This window comes from Chlamydotis macqueenii, chromosome 4 (assembly GCF_036417535.1).
Source record: "Chlamydotis macqueenii isolate bChlMac1 chromosome 4, bChlMac1.mat, whole genome shotgun sequence".
Lineage (NCBI taxonomy): Eukaryota > Metazoa > Chordata > Aves > Otidiformes > Otididae > Chlamydotis > Chlamydotis macqueenii.
Window position 1 is genome coordinate 78107324 of NC_141559.1, and position 21291 is coordinate 78128614.

At 44.3% G+C, this 21291-nt stretch overlaps 1 protein-coding gene across 3 annotated transcripts in view; it reads right to left on the reverse strand.

Moving 5' to 3' along the window:
- Positions 1–13665, reverse strand: part of ST3GAL5 (ST3 beta-galactoside alpha-2,3-sialyltransferase 5) — a 31803-nt gene extending 18138 nt beyond the window's left edge. Inside the window, exon 1 of one of the 3 annotated variants that reach the window (XM_086747622.1) lies at positions 13563–13665. Coding sequence is in view for 2 of the 3 variants with exons in the window: in XM_086747620.1 (XP_086603746.1) it covers positions 13518–13599 (82 nt within the window). In the remaining variant the exon portion in view is untranslated. Of the gene's footprint in view, positions 1–13517 lie in introns of all 3 variants that reach the window. The other 2 variants (XM_086747621.1, XM_086747620.1) reach the window with 2 other exon arrangements.
- Positions 13666–21291: the final 7626 nt, after the last annotated feature.

The window sequence follows — 21291 nt, forward strand, 5'->3', positions numbered from 1 at the left end:
AGAGGTGAAAGCCATCCAGCTGGCCTTAGATATTGCTTGAATGGGAAAAATGGCCTGTGCTCTATCTCTACACCGACTCATGGACGGTGGCAAATGCTCTGTGGGGGTGGTTTAAGCAATGGAAGCAGAGCAACTGGCAGTGCAGAGGCAAATGTGGGCTGCTGCACTGTGGCGAGATACTGCTGCCTGGTTAGAGAAGCTGGTTGTCACGTAGGTGCCCATGTACTCAAGAGTCAAGCCACAGAAGAACATCAAAACAATTGGCAGGTAAGATCAGGCTGCTAAGATTGAAGTTTCCCAGGTGGACCTAGACTGGCAGCATAGGGGTGACCTATGGCAGTTCAGTGGGCCCATGACACCTCAGGCCATCAGGGAAGAGATGCAACATACAAATGGGCTGATGACTGAGGAGTGGACTTGACCATGGACACTACTGCACTGGTTATCCATGAATGTGAAACGTGCTGCAATTAACCAAGCCAAGCGGTTAAAGCCTCTTTGGTATGGAGGACAATGGCTGATGGTGGAACCTTCAAAAATCAGGATACACATTTAGCCACCTGGTTAGTCAACACTCAGGGATCCACCAATCAAGCTGGCCATGCCCAAGCAGAACTTTTACATACTGTAGAAGGGGATAAAGTCCCTGTGGTGCATGTAAAAGGAATATGTTGGGGAAGACAGTCTGGGTTATTCCTCTCCTGGGCAAACACACCCACGGGACTGCTTTTGCTCAAGGACCTGGATGTACTTGGTGGTTAATGCAGGAAGATGGGGGAGTTCGATGTGTACCTTAAGGAGATTTGGTTTTGGGTGAAAACAGCCAATAATTTGAACTGTATGTTATCATTTCTACAGTTATTATATGTCATATCAAAGATACCGCAACAGGATGTCCCTGCTCCTTGCAGGGGGGTTGGACTAGATGACCTTTGAAGGTCCCTTCCAACCCAAACCATTCTATGATTCTATAAGAATCACCCTGATCAGTGAAGAATGAACTTTGATGAAACTGAGCAAGATGCAGCAGCAATGGAACCAGAACTGGCACCCAACAACTTTCTTGAGATAAACATCTTCAACTCGCAGACCATGAACATGATACATCAGCCAAACCAGACATATCAGCTGCGAGCTCCAGATGCAGCATGCAACAACCCCACACTATGTACCATTTCTCCTGCCCTGAAAGACTTAAGACAGATGGAGCCCAAAGTCATGGACTAAACGAACACCACAGACTCCAGAGGCGTGGCCCATAGATTGAGGGAATGATATTTGTGTATATATACATATGACGTAGATGATATGCAACAAGGTGTGGATACTGTCCTGGTTTCAGCAGGGATGGAGTTAATTTTCCTCTCAGTAGTCAGGTATGTGAAGAATGTGGATAAACACCCTGATGATATGAGTTGTTGCCTATGAGACCCAGGACACTGTCCGGATCCCCAGTGTGTGGGTGCAGGGAGCTGGGAGGGATACAGACAGAATAATTAACCTAAACCTTCCAAAGAGAGCATTCCATGCTGTAAACGTCACGTTCAGCATATTAGTGGGGGTTGCCTGAGGGGAGCACATAGCTCGCTGGCATCACTCTTTACCTTGCTGGCGCTCTTTCATTGCTTTGCTTGCTGCTGGGCTGTATCAGTCATTGGGACATCAGGTGGTGAGAAATTCTGTATTGTTTATTTTGTATATTTTAGTATCCTTATATTTTGTTATTATTGCCATTTTCCTTTGCTATTCTAGTAAACTGCCTTCATCTCTCAACCCATGACTCTTCCTTTCTTCCCAATTCTCTCCCTCATCCCACTGTGGAGGGGGAGAGCGAGCAAGAAACTGTGTGCCAGTGATGGATCACCAAGTTGAACTGCCCTACGTTGAGATGTCCAACACCAATCTAGGCAATCCAGCAGGACTTTCACAGTCACCTTATATTCCAGATACAACAAACGTCCTTCCTGCCACACTATGCAGACAGCTAAGCACTCCTCATTGTTACCTGGGGCCCAGTACCTTCATACCTTCATACATATGTCTCATCTTGGAGACAACAGGTATCCACAGAGATCATGTTGCCAGCACACACAGGGAGCAGCCTCAGTTCATGGCGCCTGCCAGCACAGCCACACGTGGCACACAAAATGAGCAGCCATCAGAGGATGCTGCGGAGGAGAGCATGAACAAGGTCTGCAGACCATGTGGAAACTCTAGGGTTGTTCCACATACTACAGAGAGTACCAACAGCCAGATCACCTCGGAGCAGATTTGCTCAGACCAGCACGAACAAGAGGCACTCAGCACTGTTTGGCAAAAGGGAAGGGGATCACTCACCAACATGCACAGCTTATTGCATGGAAGTGATTGCTGAACGTCGCATATGCCTAATCAACAATGTACAACAGAACAATAACTACATCTGTCAGTTCCTCAGATCTCTACATACACAGCTGAGGAGAAGTATAAAATGGAACTTTTTTTTTTTAAAGAAAAAAAAAAAAATCAAATAAAATGCAGGAAACAAGCTTCGGTCATTTTCGCTAGAGAACAATGCCGGCCATAATTCTTTCTCAGGTGAGCAACATAAAGAGGTAACTTGATCACAGCCTACAGGAACCTAGAACAGAACGGATTCTGCACAAAAGAACCAGTCAGACTACATATCAGAGGATCCTGCTATCAAGAAGTCATTGCAACAACATACCAAGTGACATCAGGAGGTCTGGCCCTGGTACCGGTAACTTTTATGAGGGAACACACTCCAGATTAAGCACGTATTTTCCAGTAGTTTGGATCAAATTCACAAAGTTTTACAGTTTGAATTATAAGGGTAAGGTTAAAGCCTCACTGCCTTTGCTTTGCTCAAAGCAGGTTTTCACTTCTTTGGAAATGAGTCTTTCCCATTCTAGGATCCAGGTTCTGTTGTCATTTGACAGAAAGATATGCTTGTGAAAGACAGTTCAATGCATCTAACATTTTTTACTGCCCAATGGCACTAACGTACTCCTGTAATCATCCTGCAGCACAGCACAACGTGGCCCATCTCCTCCGCTGTACAAATTGTCAAAGAGCGCTACGCGAACAGCATGCTTTTAACCATTTCCAAGGGTGAGAATTTCCTACTACAGAACTGTTTGCAGAGATCCTACAAGGGATGCATTTTTCATGAAGTCTTTCAAAACAAAGAAAAGGGAAGGCTGCAAGAGATGTGAAAGACGGAGAAGCAACTGAAGAGGTGGAAAGTGATGAAGACAGCAGAGGATTAATGAGGAATGCAACACTGCAATAAACGAGCGCTATCAGAAAGTCTTCCCTGTCTCTGAGCAAAATAAATTCCAGCCATCCCTAAACGGTTGCTCCACTCATCCTGGATGTGCAAAAAGGGCCAAAGAAACACAGAATTTAATTAGTCACCTCAGTACATCTTTTCTGAGTCCAACTCCTAGTACTCAGTATGCGCAATGGTTTGTTTAATTTCTTTATATAACTGAAATAATGTCAGTTTTCATTTCATTTGCAACAGTTCACTTAGGTTGACTTTTGTGAGTTCTGTTTACTTCAGATGATTCCTTTCTTCAAGTCAATATATTTAGACAAATATATAGATATAGCAAGTCAAAATACATCTGTCCAGCACAGTATTTTTTCAAATCACTCACGGTTTGATCCTGCACTCTTATCTAAGTCAAAAAGCACCTTCCATTGGCCAGAGTGGCCTAAGAGTGCTCAGAAGAGCAAGGTCGGCAGTAACAAGCACCTGAGAGCACACCCTTCCCACAGTCTTCCTGAACTTCAACAACAACAACAAAAAAATTCTATGAATTTACAGAGAACACCGTGGCAATTAAGAAACCAAGCACCAAAGAAGACAAGCTGTACCTATAGCATCCAGATTTTGTTGTTTGCATACGAACATCACCGCTAAACACCACTACATCCTCTCAGAAAGGGGCAGTGCTAGGGTTGTTTTGGCAGCCATAAATGCAGATGTCTCAATTTGCGTACAAAAGATGTCTCAGTAGTAAAGCTGTCTTACAATCACATTTTGCACTGACATTTCCAAAGCTACTCATTGTGGTGTAATTAGTGAGGACTCAAGGGACTCAAATTTGCTTTTCATCTACTGAACTTAAGTGATCTGTTTAAAGCTGCTTCCAAAGCTGAATTGTCCGTCCTCAGGAACACACTCCAAAGCTTTTTGTGGTGCTATTCTTTTCACCATTATTTACTTTTGTCTCATTGTTATTCTTAAGTAGACAAAATTTCCACACTTGGAATATTTCAGAAGCAATTAATTTAAGTCTTCAGGATGTCTTTTTATGTGGGAATACAAAAAAACAGTGTTTGTCAAGTTGTACATGATCACTGCCACACCCTGAAAAATTGCATTTGGTTACGTATAGCACCTGGATTTACCCAGAGACAAGGACTCTCAGCCCCCATTGTTTGAGTGTCAACAGTGCTACCAAGCATGGAGACAGGACCAGACCAGCCTGCATCTGAGTGCAGAATTAAGCACATTCCTGCATCCCTCACCATCCTCTCATTAAACCCCCAGAACCATAATCCCACACAGGGAATGTTTCCACTTACCTCCTTTGCCCTGCCAACATTCCCATCTCCCTACACACCACAAGTCCAGTCCAGTCTGCAGGGCTGAGCTCAGTATTCGATGTGGGCAGGTACTCTTCCAAAATAACTATCCATGCAGGCAAGGACCAGAGGCACAGAGGAAGCACCAGCATGCACAGTTCCTGTCCATGTAGGAGCTTATCCCCCAGATCTACCAAGTATCTGCACATGGGCAGATGCACCATGCAACATGCAAACCTACCAGCTCTTACCCTAGCCCACGGGGAAGCTACCCTAGGCAAGCCGCTGCTGAAAACCCAGCGGGACAAGAGGCATCTTCTCTTCTACAGTTGTATAGCATCTAGCACAACATGATGTTGGACTACACCCGAAGCTCCTAGGAGCTGAAAATAGAAATTAACTTTCCCTCTTGCAGTACCACCTGCAGTAGCAGAAACAGCCAGCTTTACAAGTCATCCACAAGACAGACCGTATCAAAGTCTTGCTGTTCAACGCAGCTTTTGAAGTTCACACGACAAGATCAAGCAGATTGCAGTTTAAAGCCCACAACTGACACCTGAAAGTCACACCTGTATAAACGAACCAGTATCAAGAGCAATAGGGCGTGAGCAGGCAGTGAAACAGAAGGTAAAACTAGTGCAAAAACACCCCAAAACACTTGCTGGTTTCATGCCCCCTCCTCTAAATCAGATACACATAAATTACTTATGAAACATACTTTCAGAAACAGTAAATGATAAAACAACAGCTATTTTTGAGCAACATTTATGTTTCAAAAAAGAAAGGTGAAGTTAAAAGGCAAAGAAGGCATTTTCACATGGGATAAACTTGAGCAAGAAGCTCTTCATTGAGATGTTGTGCACATTATCAGCAATGAATTCCGTATGAACTTCCTGTTCCGAGGCTTTTTCAAACAACAAAAAACCCCACAGACATACTGCAAAACTTAATGCAAGAAGTTAGAAGAGTACATTTAAGAAAACTTTAATCAATTGAAGATTGTTTCCCGGGACACATTTGGGGAAAAGAAATGACAAAAATTAAACAGCTACACCACTGATGTCTATGATTACTCGCACAAGTTGTGCCCATAAAAAGACTACACATCTTAATCTATACTCATTATCGACCAAACAGATTATACACTAATTTTCATTAAGGCTTTCAAGGCTGACACTACATTTGAATAGAATGTTACTAATTTATGTAACAACATGAAGGAGGCTCCAGAGGAGGCCACAAAGATGATCAGAGGGCTGGAGCACCTCTCCTGTGAGGACAGGCTGAGAGAGCTGGGGCTGTTCAGCCTGGAGAAGAGAAGGCTCTGGGGAGACCTTATTGCAACCTTTCAAAACTTGAAAGGGGCTTTTAAGAAAGATGGGGAGAAATTTTTTAGCAGAGCCTGTTGTGATAGGACAAGGAGTAATGATTTTAAAATAGAGGGAAGTAGATTCAGACTGGATATAATGAAGAAATTTTTCACAATGAAGGTGGTGGAACACTGGCACAGGTTGCCCAGAGAGGTGGTGGATGCCCCATCCCTGGAAACATTCCAGGCCAGGTTGGACGGGGCTCTGAGCAACCTGATCTGGTTGGAGATGTCCCTGCTCCTGGCAGGGGGGGTTGGACTGGGTGGCCTTTAAAGGTCCCTTCCAACCCAAACCATTCTATGAAAAATACTTTGGTAAAATTTATAGTTAGGATTAATTTTGTTTGCTTCTGCAGTCCTGAAACCCACAGAGATCAAAGGTAAGGGCTGAGATGTAAGAATAGAAAAGAATGGTTAATTAGGTGGTAGTTTTTGTGGGGTTTTTGCGTTTTTTTTTTATTTAAACAGATGTAAAAAATGTTCAAGAACCATCTGTTAAGGAGAGCCTTTCAGTTAAAGAAACCTAAGAATATGTAAAATGTAACCTCTTTATTTTCTGTTCAAAAGTCATAAAAAGCTCTCATTCAGAAATCAGGATAAAACTCTCCCAGTTTCCTCCCACATCTTCAAAACCTGTTCAACTCTGTAATGGGCAAAACAGTCTTGATCCAGGGAATTTTTCAGTAATATAACTTACTGCCAATTAATACACCTTCTAATCACTGATTCTAATATTGAGAAAAAGAAAACAAACTATCTAATCCACGAGTAAATAGCTTTCCTTCCCCTTCCATATGCTAAATTTAAGCCAAACACTTCTCCTGCCTTCCTTGTCTCAGTTTCTCTTATTTTTTCCCCGAGTTACAGGGAGCCTCTCCCAACTCCTCTGGAGAGGCGACAGGCAGTGCAGGAGCTTGGGGTCACATGCATAGTGGTTTCTGTCTGCAGCTCCTCTGTGATTCTCACTGGGTTTCCTCTGCTCCTCTGTGCTTCTTACCAGCTTACCTGCTCTGGCACAGGAGCCCCACAAGTGCCCCAGGGGTGTCCCTCCTCTAGGACTCTCCCTCCCAAGTCTCCTAATCAACTTCATCATCTCTTCATTGGAAACAATAAACCATAATGAAAGACATTTTGCAAATAATCTCTACTCTGTTTAAAAAAAAATCATAATAAACATTTTTTTTTTTACATCAACAGTGGATCAAGCCCCATCCCAATAACAATCAGGGAGAACAAATGATAATATAAAGAATAAAAAAGCTGAAGCTAAGAATAGTTAGTTGTACAACCCATTATACACAAAGAAGTCCGCAGTTGCAAGTGTTGTACAGTCAAACTGCTACCTTATAACTGCAATGGATTACAGGTATTTTTATCCACCCAAAACACAGATCATTTTTTAAATACAAAACCAATTTGGAAACATATTCTCTCATGACTTAAAGAATGTTATTAAAAAAAAAAAAAAAAACCAATCAACCTGGAACAATATACTATCATCCTCTAGCAAGACACACTCCAGAAAATGCACCATAGTGAAGGACTGCCTCACTTTCCAATGACTTCTGCAAAACTGAATCCAAATTCTTCAGCTAAATTTTAAACACAGGTTTAACAGATCAGGAAAGCCAACCGAAAAGCTGCACAGAGGTTGAAATCAGATTTCAAATCTATATAAGGAAAGTAAAAAGCTTTTTATGTGAATGGGCCCATTTGCCTGTAGTGACAAAATACTCCGGAGAAAGCGGGGAAAGAAGAGAAACAGACAAGTTATCCCAAAGGAACTGTTTCTGATTGGGAAATCTCTTTCAATAAACACAATAAACATTGAAATACCTTCTTTAAGACTCTTGTTCAATGGTACATGACAAAAATCTCTTAAAACCACAAGTATGAGGAAAAATTCCAGAGATACTAAAGATTTAAGGCAGACTTATCAGGGACACACTGAGGCATGAGAGACTCTTATGCTATAATCTGTAGCAATGTATTAACTGTTGGATATTTATCTTCAAATAATCCTCTGATCATCATCCTATCACTTCCTACGAGAAACGGTCACAAGACACAAAAAGACGGCAGCCTAGGAGCTGTTGCAGATTAGAGACTCACAGCTTCTCACTAGAGGAAAAACTGGAACTGAAGTTAAAAATTAGAGACTTCTGTCAATTATTTCTTCTGTTGCAACTACTCCCCACAGTAAAGCTGGTATTTTAACATATTTAGATATTTGATAAACTTTCTTTGAATATTATCTCCTTAGCACCTATTACTATTGAATGAAAAAAGCATTTGACAGACATGCCTTTTCTGATGAACAGTAGAATCCATTGTTTTCATTAATTTAATAAAATCAATAGAAATAACACAACTTTGATGGCAGACGGAAGTTTAGTCTACAACATGGTTATAAACACCTGAAAGAGGACATGGATTACAGTAGTGTATAACGCATCTTACAAAATGAACTTTGACTGGTAAGGCTTTCTAATCAGACAACAAAAAGTAAAAACCAATGTCTGTACAATCTGCAATTCATTTAGTCAAGACCTGTCTTCTCAGAAAATAAAAACATAATACTGAATCCTACAGGTGTGCACGCAATTGGCAAAAAGTGAAACGAGGTGTAAATTCAAATTCCAGAGCAGTTGACAGGCACAAAGCCACTGACAAGGTCACAGGTGAAAATCATTTTTGCAAGAAGCAGTAGTACCTTAGAGGCATCAGTACTTTTCTCTCCAAGCCCTATGATGCTCTACTTGAACTTTCTTCTAATTGTTTAATGGCTCATTCCTACACTCTTTTTGCAACATCAACCACCAACGAACTCATGAAATCATTATTATCTCTATTTGCCCAGTCTTTTCCTTTAAGGACACACATATAACTTGCTCACATTCAGTCCAATTATCAGCTTAGAGATATTCAGAGTGTAACACCACCACTTCCTTCCAGCAGCACCCACAGGAAGCTTTCTCAATACATAATAGTTCCTGCTAAAATAACGTTCTAGGCAAAGAACTCTTAGTGGGGTTCCGAATGACAGTTCAATGTTCACAATATTGGTTGGTGACAGTCAACATGGTTTCACCAAGGGCAAATCATGCCTGACTGATTTGGTGGCCTTCTACAACGGCATTACAGCACTGGTGGATAACGGAAGAGCAAGTGACGTCGTCTATCTGGGCTTGTCCCATATGACATCCTTGTCTCTAAACTGGAGAGACATGGATTTGATGGACGGACCACTCGGTGGATAAGAAATTGGCTGGATGGCTGCACTCAGAGAATGGTGGTCAACGGCTCAACGTCCAAGTGGAGATCTGTGATAAGTGGCATTCCTCAGGGGTCGGTATTGGGACCAGCCCTGTTCAACATCTTTGTCAACAACATGGACAGTGGTACAGAGTGCACCCTCAGCAAGTTCGCCAACGACACCAAGCTGCGTGGTGCAGCCAACATGCTAGAGGGAAGGGAGGCCAGCCAGAGGGACCTTGATGGGCTGGAGAGGTGGGCCCGAGCAAACCTCGTAGAGATCAACAAGGCCAAGTGCAAGGTCCTGGGTCAGGGCAATCCCAAGTGCAAATACAGGCTGGGTGGAGAATGAATTGTGAGCAGCAGCCCTGAGGAGAAGGATTTGAGGGTACTGGTGGACAAGAAGCTCAACATGAGCCCGCAATGCACACCTGCAGCCCAGAAAGCCAACCGCATCCTGGGCATCACCAAAAGAAATGTGGCCAGCAGGTCAAGGGAGGTGACTCTATGCCTCTACTGCACTCTCATGGGACCCCACCTGCAGTACTGCATCCAGCTCTGGAGCTCCCACCATAAGAAGGATGTGGAGCTGTTGGAGCAAGTCCAGAGGAGGCCACAAAGATGATCAGAGGGTTGGAGCCCCTCTCCTATGAGGACAGGCTGGGAGAGTTGGGGCTGGTCAGATGGGAGAACAGAAGGCTCTGAGGAGACCTCATAGCAACCTTTCAGTACCTAAAGGGGGCCTGCAAGAAAGCTGAGAGTGACTTTTGACAAGGGCATGCAGTGGTAGGACAAGGGACAATGGCTGTAAACTGGAAGAGGGCAGATTTAGATTTGACATAAGGAAGAAAATCTTCATTGTGAGGGTGGTGAGGCACTGGACCAGATTTCCCAGAGAAGCTGTGGATGTCCCATCCCTGGAAGTGTTCAAGGCTTGATGGGGCTTTGAGTGACCTGGGCTAGTGTAAGGTGTCCCTGCTCAGGGCAGAGGGGCTGGAACTAGGTGATCTTTAAAGGTCCCTTCCAACCCAAACCATTCTATGAAAACAGTAATCACCCTTCTTGATTTCACTCCTGCCTCAGCACCCTCTTCTCTAGTCAAGCTTTCCTAAGCTTTTCTGTGAAATTTCTTTCAGGTGCTCTAAAGTGAAGAACAGCAAAAACCCATAATGCATAAACACAAGAAACATCAACAAGATGTGCTTCAACACTTAAGAGGGCAGCTGATACTTTGCGACAGACAAAAACAGTATCTGAATTTGGAATTTTTCTGACTCCCAAATGAGCCACAGAAAGTCAGTGTTCCAGCCAAGCAGGAAGAATCAGGTGAGTTAAAGCACTGCTGTTGTGAACAGTGTGACATTAAAAAGACAAGCTTATTTCTTGCAGACGAAGCTTTTAAGCCCACAGTGCACTCTTTTTTTTTTTTTTTCTTCTTCCCCAGAGCAAATCCCAGTTTTCCCTTTTATGTTACTTGTGTAAGAAACAGTGGCCTGCCTGCTCAGGGTGTTCAGGACCTGAGGTCAGCCACTCCTCTCTGCATCTGCTGAAGCCAGCAAACACGCAGAAAGAATGAACTGCAGCATAACAGCGGGCAGTTGCTGTCAGAAACCCCTCCTATGCACATCTCGCACGCTCCTTTCTGCGGCACGTCCTCCTCCCAGGGCCCACAGACCCTGCACGTGTGGAAGCACTGCTCCTCCAGTACTTGAGGAAGAGTCACGCAAGCCAGAAGGGTGGGAAGAGAGGACAGTGTATCAGCACATCACCCACCACCAGCTGGGCGAGTTCATCTAGCACAAGTGGAAGATATTTCTGAGCAGGGAAGTCAAAACAAATTAGGTCTTTCCCCTTACATGGAAAGTTTGAGGAATAAATCTGCCCTAAAAGAAATGGTCGAAAAAGATAGGCATAGCATTAATCTTTGCTGGGTAAGGAAACATGCCATCAGACTTACACAGCCAAGATGTTTCATATTACATCTGAATTATGCAGCAGAATAGCACTGAACAACTGGTAATTATGGAACAATGTTAATAGTACAGCAGCATTTTTACCACAATATCATCTAACACTCCAAGAGATCACGGTAAAAATCACACTTGAGCCTAGAGAAGCAAAAGAAGAGACGCCAAAAGCTTCCCATGAAGAAACGGCTTAAAAGGAAATTGCAATATAGCAAAGTACAGTGCTGGAACCAATTTTACTGTTTAACTTCTGAATTCCAGACTTCAGGACCTAACAGGTTGCAGAGAGAGCTGGTGGGACAGGTGAAGGAGGATCTGCTCCCAGGGAGAACGGAGAGCTCGGCCTGTCTAGCTTCGCAAAACAGGCTGAGAGTTTGACCTTAGATACACCAAACACGTAAACACCAAAGGCAAAAGCAAACAATCCAAACAAAAGGACAGTGTTAGCACACTGGAAAAAGTGGTCAGAAATAAATATGGACTAGAAGCAAAAGATTCCTGAGCAGCAAAGGAATAGCATTCCCATAGGAGTAACGGAAAATAACAGCCTACGCAAGTTTTAAGAAAGTCCTTAGTAATTTATGAATGACCCTACGAGACAGAGTTGCCTGCATCAGGGGAGACTCCTCCGTGATCCAGAAGTCCTATGTCCGAACTACCGCTGTGCAGTTTTGAAGCGTTGAATGCTCCCGCTGCAGAAGTTTTCATCTGTTGTGTTTGAATAAGTTTCATTCAGACCTGCTCGTAATTCGAAAATTACTCCATGACAAGTTTGAAGCACTGCCTGGGTCTTGCTCAGTAACTTAGCCTTTATCAAAACTCAAGACCTACTTAAGTTTTCCAGGATCTCTTACCGAAACAAAATAACTCGCTTTCCAAACATCCCAACTCTGCAGCAATCTTGGCACGTTCTGCATCCGTCACCTAAACAGATGTATCTAAAGCAAACGTAATTGAACATTTTTAGCCCATTTTCATCAGCGAAAGGAAGTTTCTGCTATCACACTTTGTCTTCCTACATCCTGCTCCTAACAGCCTGTCAGTCATTTGGCTGATTTAATCAAACTCTACAGAAGGGAGGATGCTAAATGCCAAGACGTTTCAGGAAGCCAGAGGAAGGACAAGCCCATTTCTCATCAGTCCAGAGGAAGCAGCCAAAGCACTGGCGTGCACTAATTCTCCAGCTGCATTCTGACCTTTCAATGAAATTCTCTGCTTTTGCTGCCTCTTGTCTAGCTAGCAGAGGGCTTGGGAGACAACTCAAGGTTTCCTGTTGTGTAATCTGGGAAGGAAATGGTAACCTGGCTGCAGCAAACCAGATGGAATAAAACAATCTGCAGGAAAACCGCACACCATATCTGAACTGTATCTGTACAGTCCCATCGTAAGCCGTGTTTAAAAACATTTATCCACTTTAGACACATAAAGAGCATTTATCGCAACAAATTTTCTTTAGAAAAGTAAGAAATATGCATCACTTTTTCTCAGAATGAGAAACTAGTCATTTATGACAAGAAAGCTGTTTACCTCCAGTAATTTTATGAACATTTCCCATTCATTTCCATAGCTAAAGAGAGGTGCAAAATAAAACCTCTCCTCCGTCAGGTTTATATTTTGATCTTATCTACCAACACAGAAAAGAAAACAACAGCTCAGTACAAAAAAAATTATTTCTTCCCGAGTAGTGCTGAAGAAAATAAAAAGGTTTTGGCAGCACCAGCAGAAGTCATTTCAGTTTGGATCCGTATCGCTCCCGAGCAGGAAAAGACAAAATCCCTCAGAACAAGGCTATCGCAACCCGCGGACAAACGGAAGCCTTTACATTTTCTCTCAGACGAACAACTTGAGACAGTCCCAACTGCATTCCTCTCCCTCCCAGCCGAGGCCCAAGACAGACCCGATTTCCATCGCTCGAGAACCGGTAGCCCCGACCTCACCGCCCGGAGACCTCCGCGCGGCCCGGCCTCTCCTCGCCTTCCCCGGGAGAGGCCTGGGAGCACAGGTGCCGGCGGGACACATCCTCAGCACCTCAGCCCCGCCATCGCCGAGGGGTGGACGTGGCGGCCTGGCCCGGCTGACCCCGGAGGCCTCGGCTGAGGGAGCGGCGGCCCCACGGCACGTAAATACCTCCCGGCTCCCTCCAAAAATACCCCCAAACTCCTCGGCGGCAACTCGGACGCTTCCCAGCGGCGATGAGGCCCCCGGGGAGCTCCTGAGGGCAAAGCCCCCTCAGCACCACCCCGGCTCCCCGCAGGCCCCAGCACCGCCCACCGGGCGGCTAAAAACCCACCCGTTCCCCCCTCAAATTACCCCAAACCGCCGCCTCATACCCCCGGGCAGCGCCGGTCCGGCCCGGTTCGGCCGCCACCGCCTACCTGCGCTGCGCTCGGTCCGGGAGTCTCGCCTCCGCATCGGGGCGGGGGCGAGCGGCGCGCCGCCGCCGCAGGTAACGGCTCCGCGCGAGCCGGCGGACAGAGGCGGTGGGGGGGCGATGGGGAGGGGCGGAGGCGCCGCGGCACGTGGCGGAGCGCAGCCAATGGGGGCCGAGCGCGGCTCCGCAGCGGGGTGGGCGGGGGGGGGGGAAGCGGGGCCTGCGCTGCAGCGGGGCCGAGGGGAGGTAGCGGAGGGTGGTCGCTGCGGTCTGAGGCAGGCTGGGAGCTGGCGAAAGCGGCCCAGGCCCTGCCCTCCCCAGCCTTTTGTGTTGTTATTTCCCGAAATGAACATCTTCCAGACCTTTCTTTCCTCAATAAAGGGTTTTTTTTTCCCCCCGAGGGACCCGCTGCCCCTCTTCGCCACCTCATTTCCTCACCGCCTGTGCAGGGCCTTCGCTCTCCCTCTGTGGAAAACCAAGATCTGGCCCAAAATCGTGACATTCGAGCTGCTTTTTATTGTGTCTTACACTCCCAGGAGCTTGCGTGCGTGAGGATTTTCAGGCTTCTGTCTTAGGAAACTTGTTTTTCCAAGAGGACTCGCCCAACACAACCACAATAGGCATTAAAAAAAAAAAAATATTTAGTGGTAGACTCATGTAAACAGCTGCCTGACTTGCACGAGAGGAGAAACGACCTTGTCGACCCGCCTGACTGTGGGCGTAGAAGTCACAAGTTGAACCATCAAAAAAAAAAAAAAAGGCGGCAGAAAAACCACTGGAGCGGAGCTGGAAAGCCTGGCCGCCAGCTGTGGGACAGAGGTGATTAAGCAAGAAAACAGATTAAGTCGTTACAGATCGTGCTAGCGAGGAATATTTTTGAGGTTTTTTTTTAAATATCTGGTTTATTGCTATGGTATCTAAAAAATTGCTCCCTAGCCTATGTGATTGCTGCAAAACAGAAACAGCCATTCCGGACATTGGCGGCTGCTGACGCGCGATGGCGGCCATGTCAGGAGGGCCGGGGAGATATGCTTGCTCTTAGATAAGGTGGGATAAAACTTATCCTGTGGTATCATTCACAATTAAAAAGGGGTGATGTGGCAGATCTGGGTCTGCATTGCTTCCCTGTGAGAAGAGCTGCTGCACAAGGAGATCTGAAAACAACCACGATTTTCTGACAGATATGTACGTTTCCTTACTGCAAGGGATGGATGAGCTCATGTCCTGAAGAGGGACAGTTTAGATACTTTCAAATTTTATAGAAGATAAATGCAGATGTATTTCCTTCTCCATTTTTTCAGCCATTAGCATAACCGAAGACAGAAGATTTATTTAGGATTAGCTCTTTAGTCCTCCAGAATTGCAAGCAGTCAGTTCTTTCAGATTAAGCCAGAAGCTGCAAATAAAGACCCTGACTGTCCAGCCAGGCGTGCATCAGGGTGTCACAGGGCCCGTCACATTGGGCTTCGGGCTGGAAACAACCAGGCTTTGCAAGCAGCCTTGAAGAAGAGCAGCTGCAACAAAGATTATATTCATTTCTTAAAAAAAAAAAAAATGCAGGAGTTATCTCAGTGGATCAGAAATAAAACCTTAATAAATCTGAGGAAAAACATAATTGTAAGAGGAAAAATGGCATCTATGGGGGGAAAAAAAAAAAAGAAGAGAAATAGCAGAAAGCATTTCAGAACATGTTCACTTCTACTGGAATGAAAAAGTGCTAGAAATGAAATAGATTCAAATTAGTTTTCAACTGCTATATTTGCTGCTGAAAGTATGCCACTATGGCAATTTTGACAATGGCAGTGCCGTGTTGCAGTAAATATGTTTGGATTTGGGAGCTGGCAGAAGTGTGGACTGTGCTGCCATCAGCTCCTGCTCCTGCCGTGTAATGTGGGCTCTGAAGCGCTGCTGGCTTTTCCGTAAGGGGAGACGGCACATCAGTGGTCTGGAGTTTGGACGTGATGGCGATGTGCTTGTAGCTCACAATGCTGGAAGGGTAGATGGGTAGAGAGGCAGCATCTCATCTAATGTTATACAGAGGCAGTTCTTGTGATCTCTGAGATTTGTGGTTATAGACTCAGTGATTCTCAGAGACGTTTAGATGCTTAAACATACAGTTAGGCATGGAAAGGGGTTTTTAAGTGCATCAGGGCACTTCTTTGCTGAATCAGTGGGAGTTAGGCACCAGAACGCTTCTGAAAGCATCACGTCATGTTTATCCTCAATGTCTTTAAGCAAGCCTGCAAGCACCATCCCCTTGGCATACGCAGCAGCTGCTAAAAGAAAATTTATTTGGGTCTGGGTTTAGATTTGTGGGCACCTGTTATTTTCTAAGACGAATTTTTAGAATTGCCTTCTTACTCCACCTGTATTATTATTTTAATTGTGAGCTGGTGTCTAGCTGTTTCCATAAACTTTACTTTTCTGTAGCGGAACTGGGACCCTGGATGCCTTTCAGTTTTAATCAGTGAATAGGAGCAAGCCACCGCTGAATCAGAGACATCAGAGATCTCAGCTTTCCGAATAATTAGGTGCATACAAGAAAAATGTTTTCAGGTTCAATCAGCAATTTTGCCTTCTAGGAATGAGTCTGAGTTACGGACTCTGCTGCTTCCCATGTTCCAGCTGTCCTACTCTGATGGGTGCGGCAAGGTGAGCCATCACTTTAAAAGGATGCTCCATTTAAGTAAATGCCTCTCTCTTATTATCAGTCTTTGTAATTATTTCTGTGAAACAGCTCTAATGGTTTTATTAAGCTGTGTTATGCTTTAATGTTCATTCTGATTGATGAATGAATTACAGAATAGTGTCACTGCTGTTGTACTAGAGAAGAAGTGCTTAGACAGTCCCACTGTAGTTCATAGAAGTATTTTCTCAATACAGTGCTTCTGTAACTAGGTGTTTGTTGCCAAAAATACAGGCTGCTTTCCACAGTAATTTAAAAGAAGTGAAGTTTCTCCTCTGGTTAGACATAAATTATGTACCTAGAAGAGCATATATAATGACATTAGTCATCTGTATAGGTGGGAGCTGCACACTTTGCATGGAGGACAAAGGCAAAACCAGGTGGATATTTGCCGCCTTCATGTCCTATCCCACTCTCTAACCTGGAAGATGACTTCTTCTGTTACTGGCCATGAAAGATGCTTAGTGCCAGCACAAAGAAATTGAAATACATTCTAGAAACAGTTAAGGATAAAGTAATGGAGATAAAACTGTATTTTAAAGAAAGCTTAGAAGATCTTCCATTTACCAGTTAACTTTGTCAACAAATAAGATAGCGTCTCAGTGGGTTCCAGTCCCAGAAATAGATAGGAAAAATGCAGTACCAGGACTGCATCAGCAGCCCAGCTAACAAGGCGAGGAGGTCAGAGAGTCTGCACGGCAGGAAACACGATTGTAAGTGTCTTCAGTAACTCAAATGTAGGTTGGGTAAATGTCACGGGAGGGGGTGATGCTGTATCTGTTTAGAAACTGTCCGTGACCGCTACTTGGGAAACCAGAAGAGAAAAAGAAATCCCTGGTTTAGTCCTAAACAGTGTCATAATATTATTGACAAAGAACCATGCTCTAACAGTAACTGTAATGTCCTTGGATTCAAAACCCAGGTAGCACCAAGAAAAAGAAAATCAGCAGCATTCTGCTTTCTTTTCAGAAAAGCACAGTAATATAAAATAAGACAAACCTTTCATTAAAAGGAATCTCTAAAAGAGTGTTGTAGTTCAGCCCTAATCAGGACCAGACTACGCAGTCCGTCTCTCGCTCCCCCCACCCTCCGAGAGAATAGGAGGAGATGATATAAGAAAAAACAGCTCAAGGTTTGAGATAAGGACGGGGAGAAATCCTTAAAGTTACCGTCACGGGCAAAACAGACTCGACCTGGGGAAAACTATTCATTTATTTCTAAAATTAGCAGGAGAATGAGACAGGGAACAAGATAACTTCCCCCCACCCCTCCCTCTTCCCGGGCTTAACATTATCTCTACTACCTTCCCCTCCCAAGCGGCACGGGGGGGGAAAAGGGAATGGGGGTCGCAGTCAGTTCATCACGTGTTGTTTTATGCCGCTGTATCATCGTCAGGGGAAGAACTCCTCGCATTCCTCCTCTGCTCCAGCGTGGGGTCCCTCCCACGGGCCACAGTCCTTCGTGAAACTGCTCTGGCGTGGGTCATCTCTTCCACGGGGTGCAGTCCCTCTAGAACAGCTGTCCCAGCGGGCCCTCCACGGGCCACAGCCTCCTTCAGGCCTCCACCTGCTCCGGCGTGGGGTCCTCCACGGGCTGCAGGTGGATCTCTGCCCCTCCGTGGACCTCCATGGGCTGCAGGGGGACAACCCGCTCCACCATGGTCTTCACCACGAGTTGCAGAGGAATCTTGGCCAGGAGCCATATTACTCCTCCCCCTCCTTCTTCACTGACCTTGGCGTCTGCAGCCGTTCCTCACAACAGGCTGGCAGACGTCTCTCAGGATCCTTTTTACATCTTATTCACTTCTCATCTCCTCTCCACTTCTTGCAGCCGGGCCGGGCCGAGTTGGGCCCAGTCGGCTGCCCGGCAGGAGGCCAGAGGTTGAGGCCTGCAAGGCCCATGAGGCTCGCGCCTCCCCCTCTCTGCCCCCCGCTCAGCTGCTTCACATCTTCTCCTCCTCTTTTTCCTGTTTTCCCCTACTTAAATACGTTATCGCAGAGGCGTTATCACGGGACATTCTGCTACCAATTGGCTCGGCCGTGGCCAGCAGCGGGTCCGCCCTAGGCCCGGCCGAGTCCACTGAACAAAGGGGAGCGACTTCTAGCAGTTTCCTACAGAAGCTACCACCTTAGGCCCCCCCTCACTAACAAAACCAGAACAAAGAGTTAAGTCTTCCTAGGTGGCATGGAGACTGTTTAAAGCTGCTGTTCTGGAGACAGAGTAAATGCATCAGAAAAAGATAATTTCCAAAAGGAAAACTGTGAGTAAAAAGCAAGGTAACGGACATCACTAGATGAAGAAGGCTTCCTTCAACAAGCAGAAATTGTATACGAATTAGAAAAAAAAAGAAGGATAACCTCAGATGGGTTAAATACAAAAGCATGATAAGCAGCCAGAAAAAGAAGGTTCAGGGTTGACTTGCGAAAGATATGAAAAATAATAGGAAGTCTTTCTCGGAACAAATCAGGAAGCCTACCAGAGTTTGACTGCTCTGTAAGGCAAATAGATTGTTTAAATGCAGAAGCAACATCTGGAGAAGATACAGCCATAAAAGAAAAGCTAAATGGATTTTTGCATTTGTGAATGGCATGGATGAGCTTGGGTAAGCTCCAAAGCTGGAAAACTTCTTTAAGGGGTGTAATTGGGAAAGCATGTTTTGGATTAAAGTCTAAGTATAAAAAATGAAGGAATACCTTAACAAATTGAGCAGTAGCCAACTGTTGAGACAAGATGGTGTTCAACCAAGAGTTTTCAAGCAGTTCAGAGATGAAGTAGTTTAGGTACTCACTGCTGTCTCTGACTTCTCACTTAAAAGTACCTTGGCGTCGGGGACTGGAAAGTTGCTTGTGTGACATCAGATTTTTTAAAGGATTTCAGAGATTTTGGAAGCTGTAGACCCAGAAGCCTGACATGTTTATTAGACAAAGAACAGAAAAGACTTAGTGGGCGCATGAAGGTGACACATTAGGGGAAGTCATTATGGCTTTTGGTAAAGCAAATTAGTGTCTCACAAATCTACCAGCTTTCTTTGAAGAAGTCAATAAGCTCATGGACCAGGGGAGAGAGATTCAATTAACCATCTATGATGATTTCCAAAAGCACTCAGTAAGATTTGTCCCCAAAGGAAGTAAAAAAATGGGCTGCTAATGGATATGAAACTTGGGAAAATAAGTGATAGAAATGGAAGTGAATAGTGATTTACAAAATGTGCTGATGATGCTAAGCTATTCAGGGTAGGGCTAACTGAGAAGAGCTGTGAATGACTTGTTACTAATAGCCTCAGTGACAAAATGGCAGATGAAATTAAAATCAGATAAATATGAAAGGATAACACATGAGAAAAAAAATCCTAACTTTGCATGTATACTGAGGAACTTTGAGTTGAATTTTACCTCTGAGGAAAAAGGCCTTGGGGTTATGAGAAGTGGTTCTCTGAAAACAGCTCAGGGATCAGCAGTGATCAAAATGGAAATTGAGAACTGTTAGGATTATTGTTAAAATTTATTAGGAGAGAAATTGAGATGAAAAGAGAAAGAATAAATCCCTGCTGCACCTGCATCTTGAATTCCCTGTGCAGTTGTAGTATCTCCATCTCAGAAATAATATGGTAGAACTGGAAAAGATTAAAAAAAAATAGAATTATCAGAAATAGTAAGAGGGCTTCCAGATGGGCCATGGCTAACTTGATTGGATCTCTTCAATCTGCAATGGAGAGGGAATAATATCACGGTCTATATAAAGTCTTCAGTGGTCTAAATAAGAGGAATCAAGATTGTTCACCAACTTATCAGATATGAGAACTGAGGTACCTCAAATGCAAACAGAACTTGGAAGGCCCAGAGCAAATGAAAGGAGGTTATACTTCATACAGTCTATGGTTAAGCTATAAGAAGTCTTTTTTTTCAGGTTATAGTAGATACCAAAACTTTGCATGACCTTAAAAAGCAACTGAAAAATCATCTAAGACTTTTCATCCAAACCAGTATTGGGTTTTATGTACTTGTGATTACTTTAATGTAGTCAGCCCGATAATATTACTTCCCAATCCAACTGTTATAATCTCCCCAAACCGTTTCAGGTCATTAGATAATTGTGTAGGGTTTCTGCGCCTCCTTTTTGTCTTTGCCTTAATTCCTTCACCGTGCATTGCCCACTTGCTTTTTTGTCACTGCCCACTATTTTGAAAAAAATTTCTCATTAAAACTCTTCAAAGTGTCCTTCCCAGAAGCATCTCTGCAGATGTACTGCCTTTCTCACTTCCAGGGGAACGCAGGTTGTAAGTGTCATCTTAAATACAGCCTAATTGGAAGGAGTAACGTTATACATAGTGTGCTGCTCTAGAGGGAGAAAAAACATTGTATTGTGGAGAAGTCGGTGGTCAAAATGCGTGGGTGCAAAGCAGTTTGTTATTCTTCAAACATCTAACTTGGCACTGTGAATTAAGGGGAAACAGGATAGAAATATTCATACTTCCCATTTTAACTGGTGCAGACAGGCTTAGGACTACTGGAGTCAAGAAGTATCAGTACAAATACGTAGTTTATGGTGATGATAGACCAGATACAATCTGTGTCCTTCTGAGTTTTTTTTTCCTAGAAGAAAATATTTTTCTTTTTCCTGGAAGAAAATATTTTCATGCAGTTCATATTGTTTTAAGTCTATTAATAATTGTACAAAGCCATAACAGCAGAGATTGTAATGTATATATTATTAATGTGTTTGCAGAGAAAAATATACTAATGCATCCTAAATGCTCAATTAAGCAATTACCTAATGCCACAAAGCTTTAGTAATAGAGAGCAAGTACAACCTTTAATTCGTTTTACGCACTTGTAGATGTCTACGAGTTTTTCTAAGAAGAGAGAAGAGGATGTGGAGTGAAGCAGCCTGAGAGGAGAACAGCATGAAGCCCGCCCTGACAAACAGCCCTGGGAAGTTGTCCCAAGCTTTCTCTGTGGCTCAGCTGGCCAGGAGCTGTGCCTTAGCCACAAGGCTGTGGACTGCTGCTCCTGGGAGCATTAAATACGATGACATCAGCCTGAGCCAA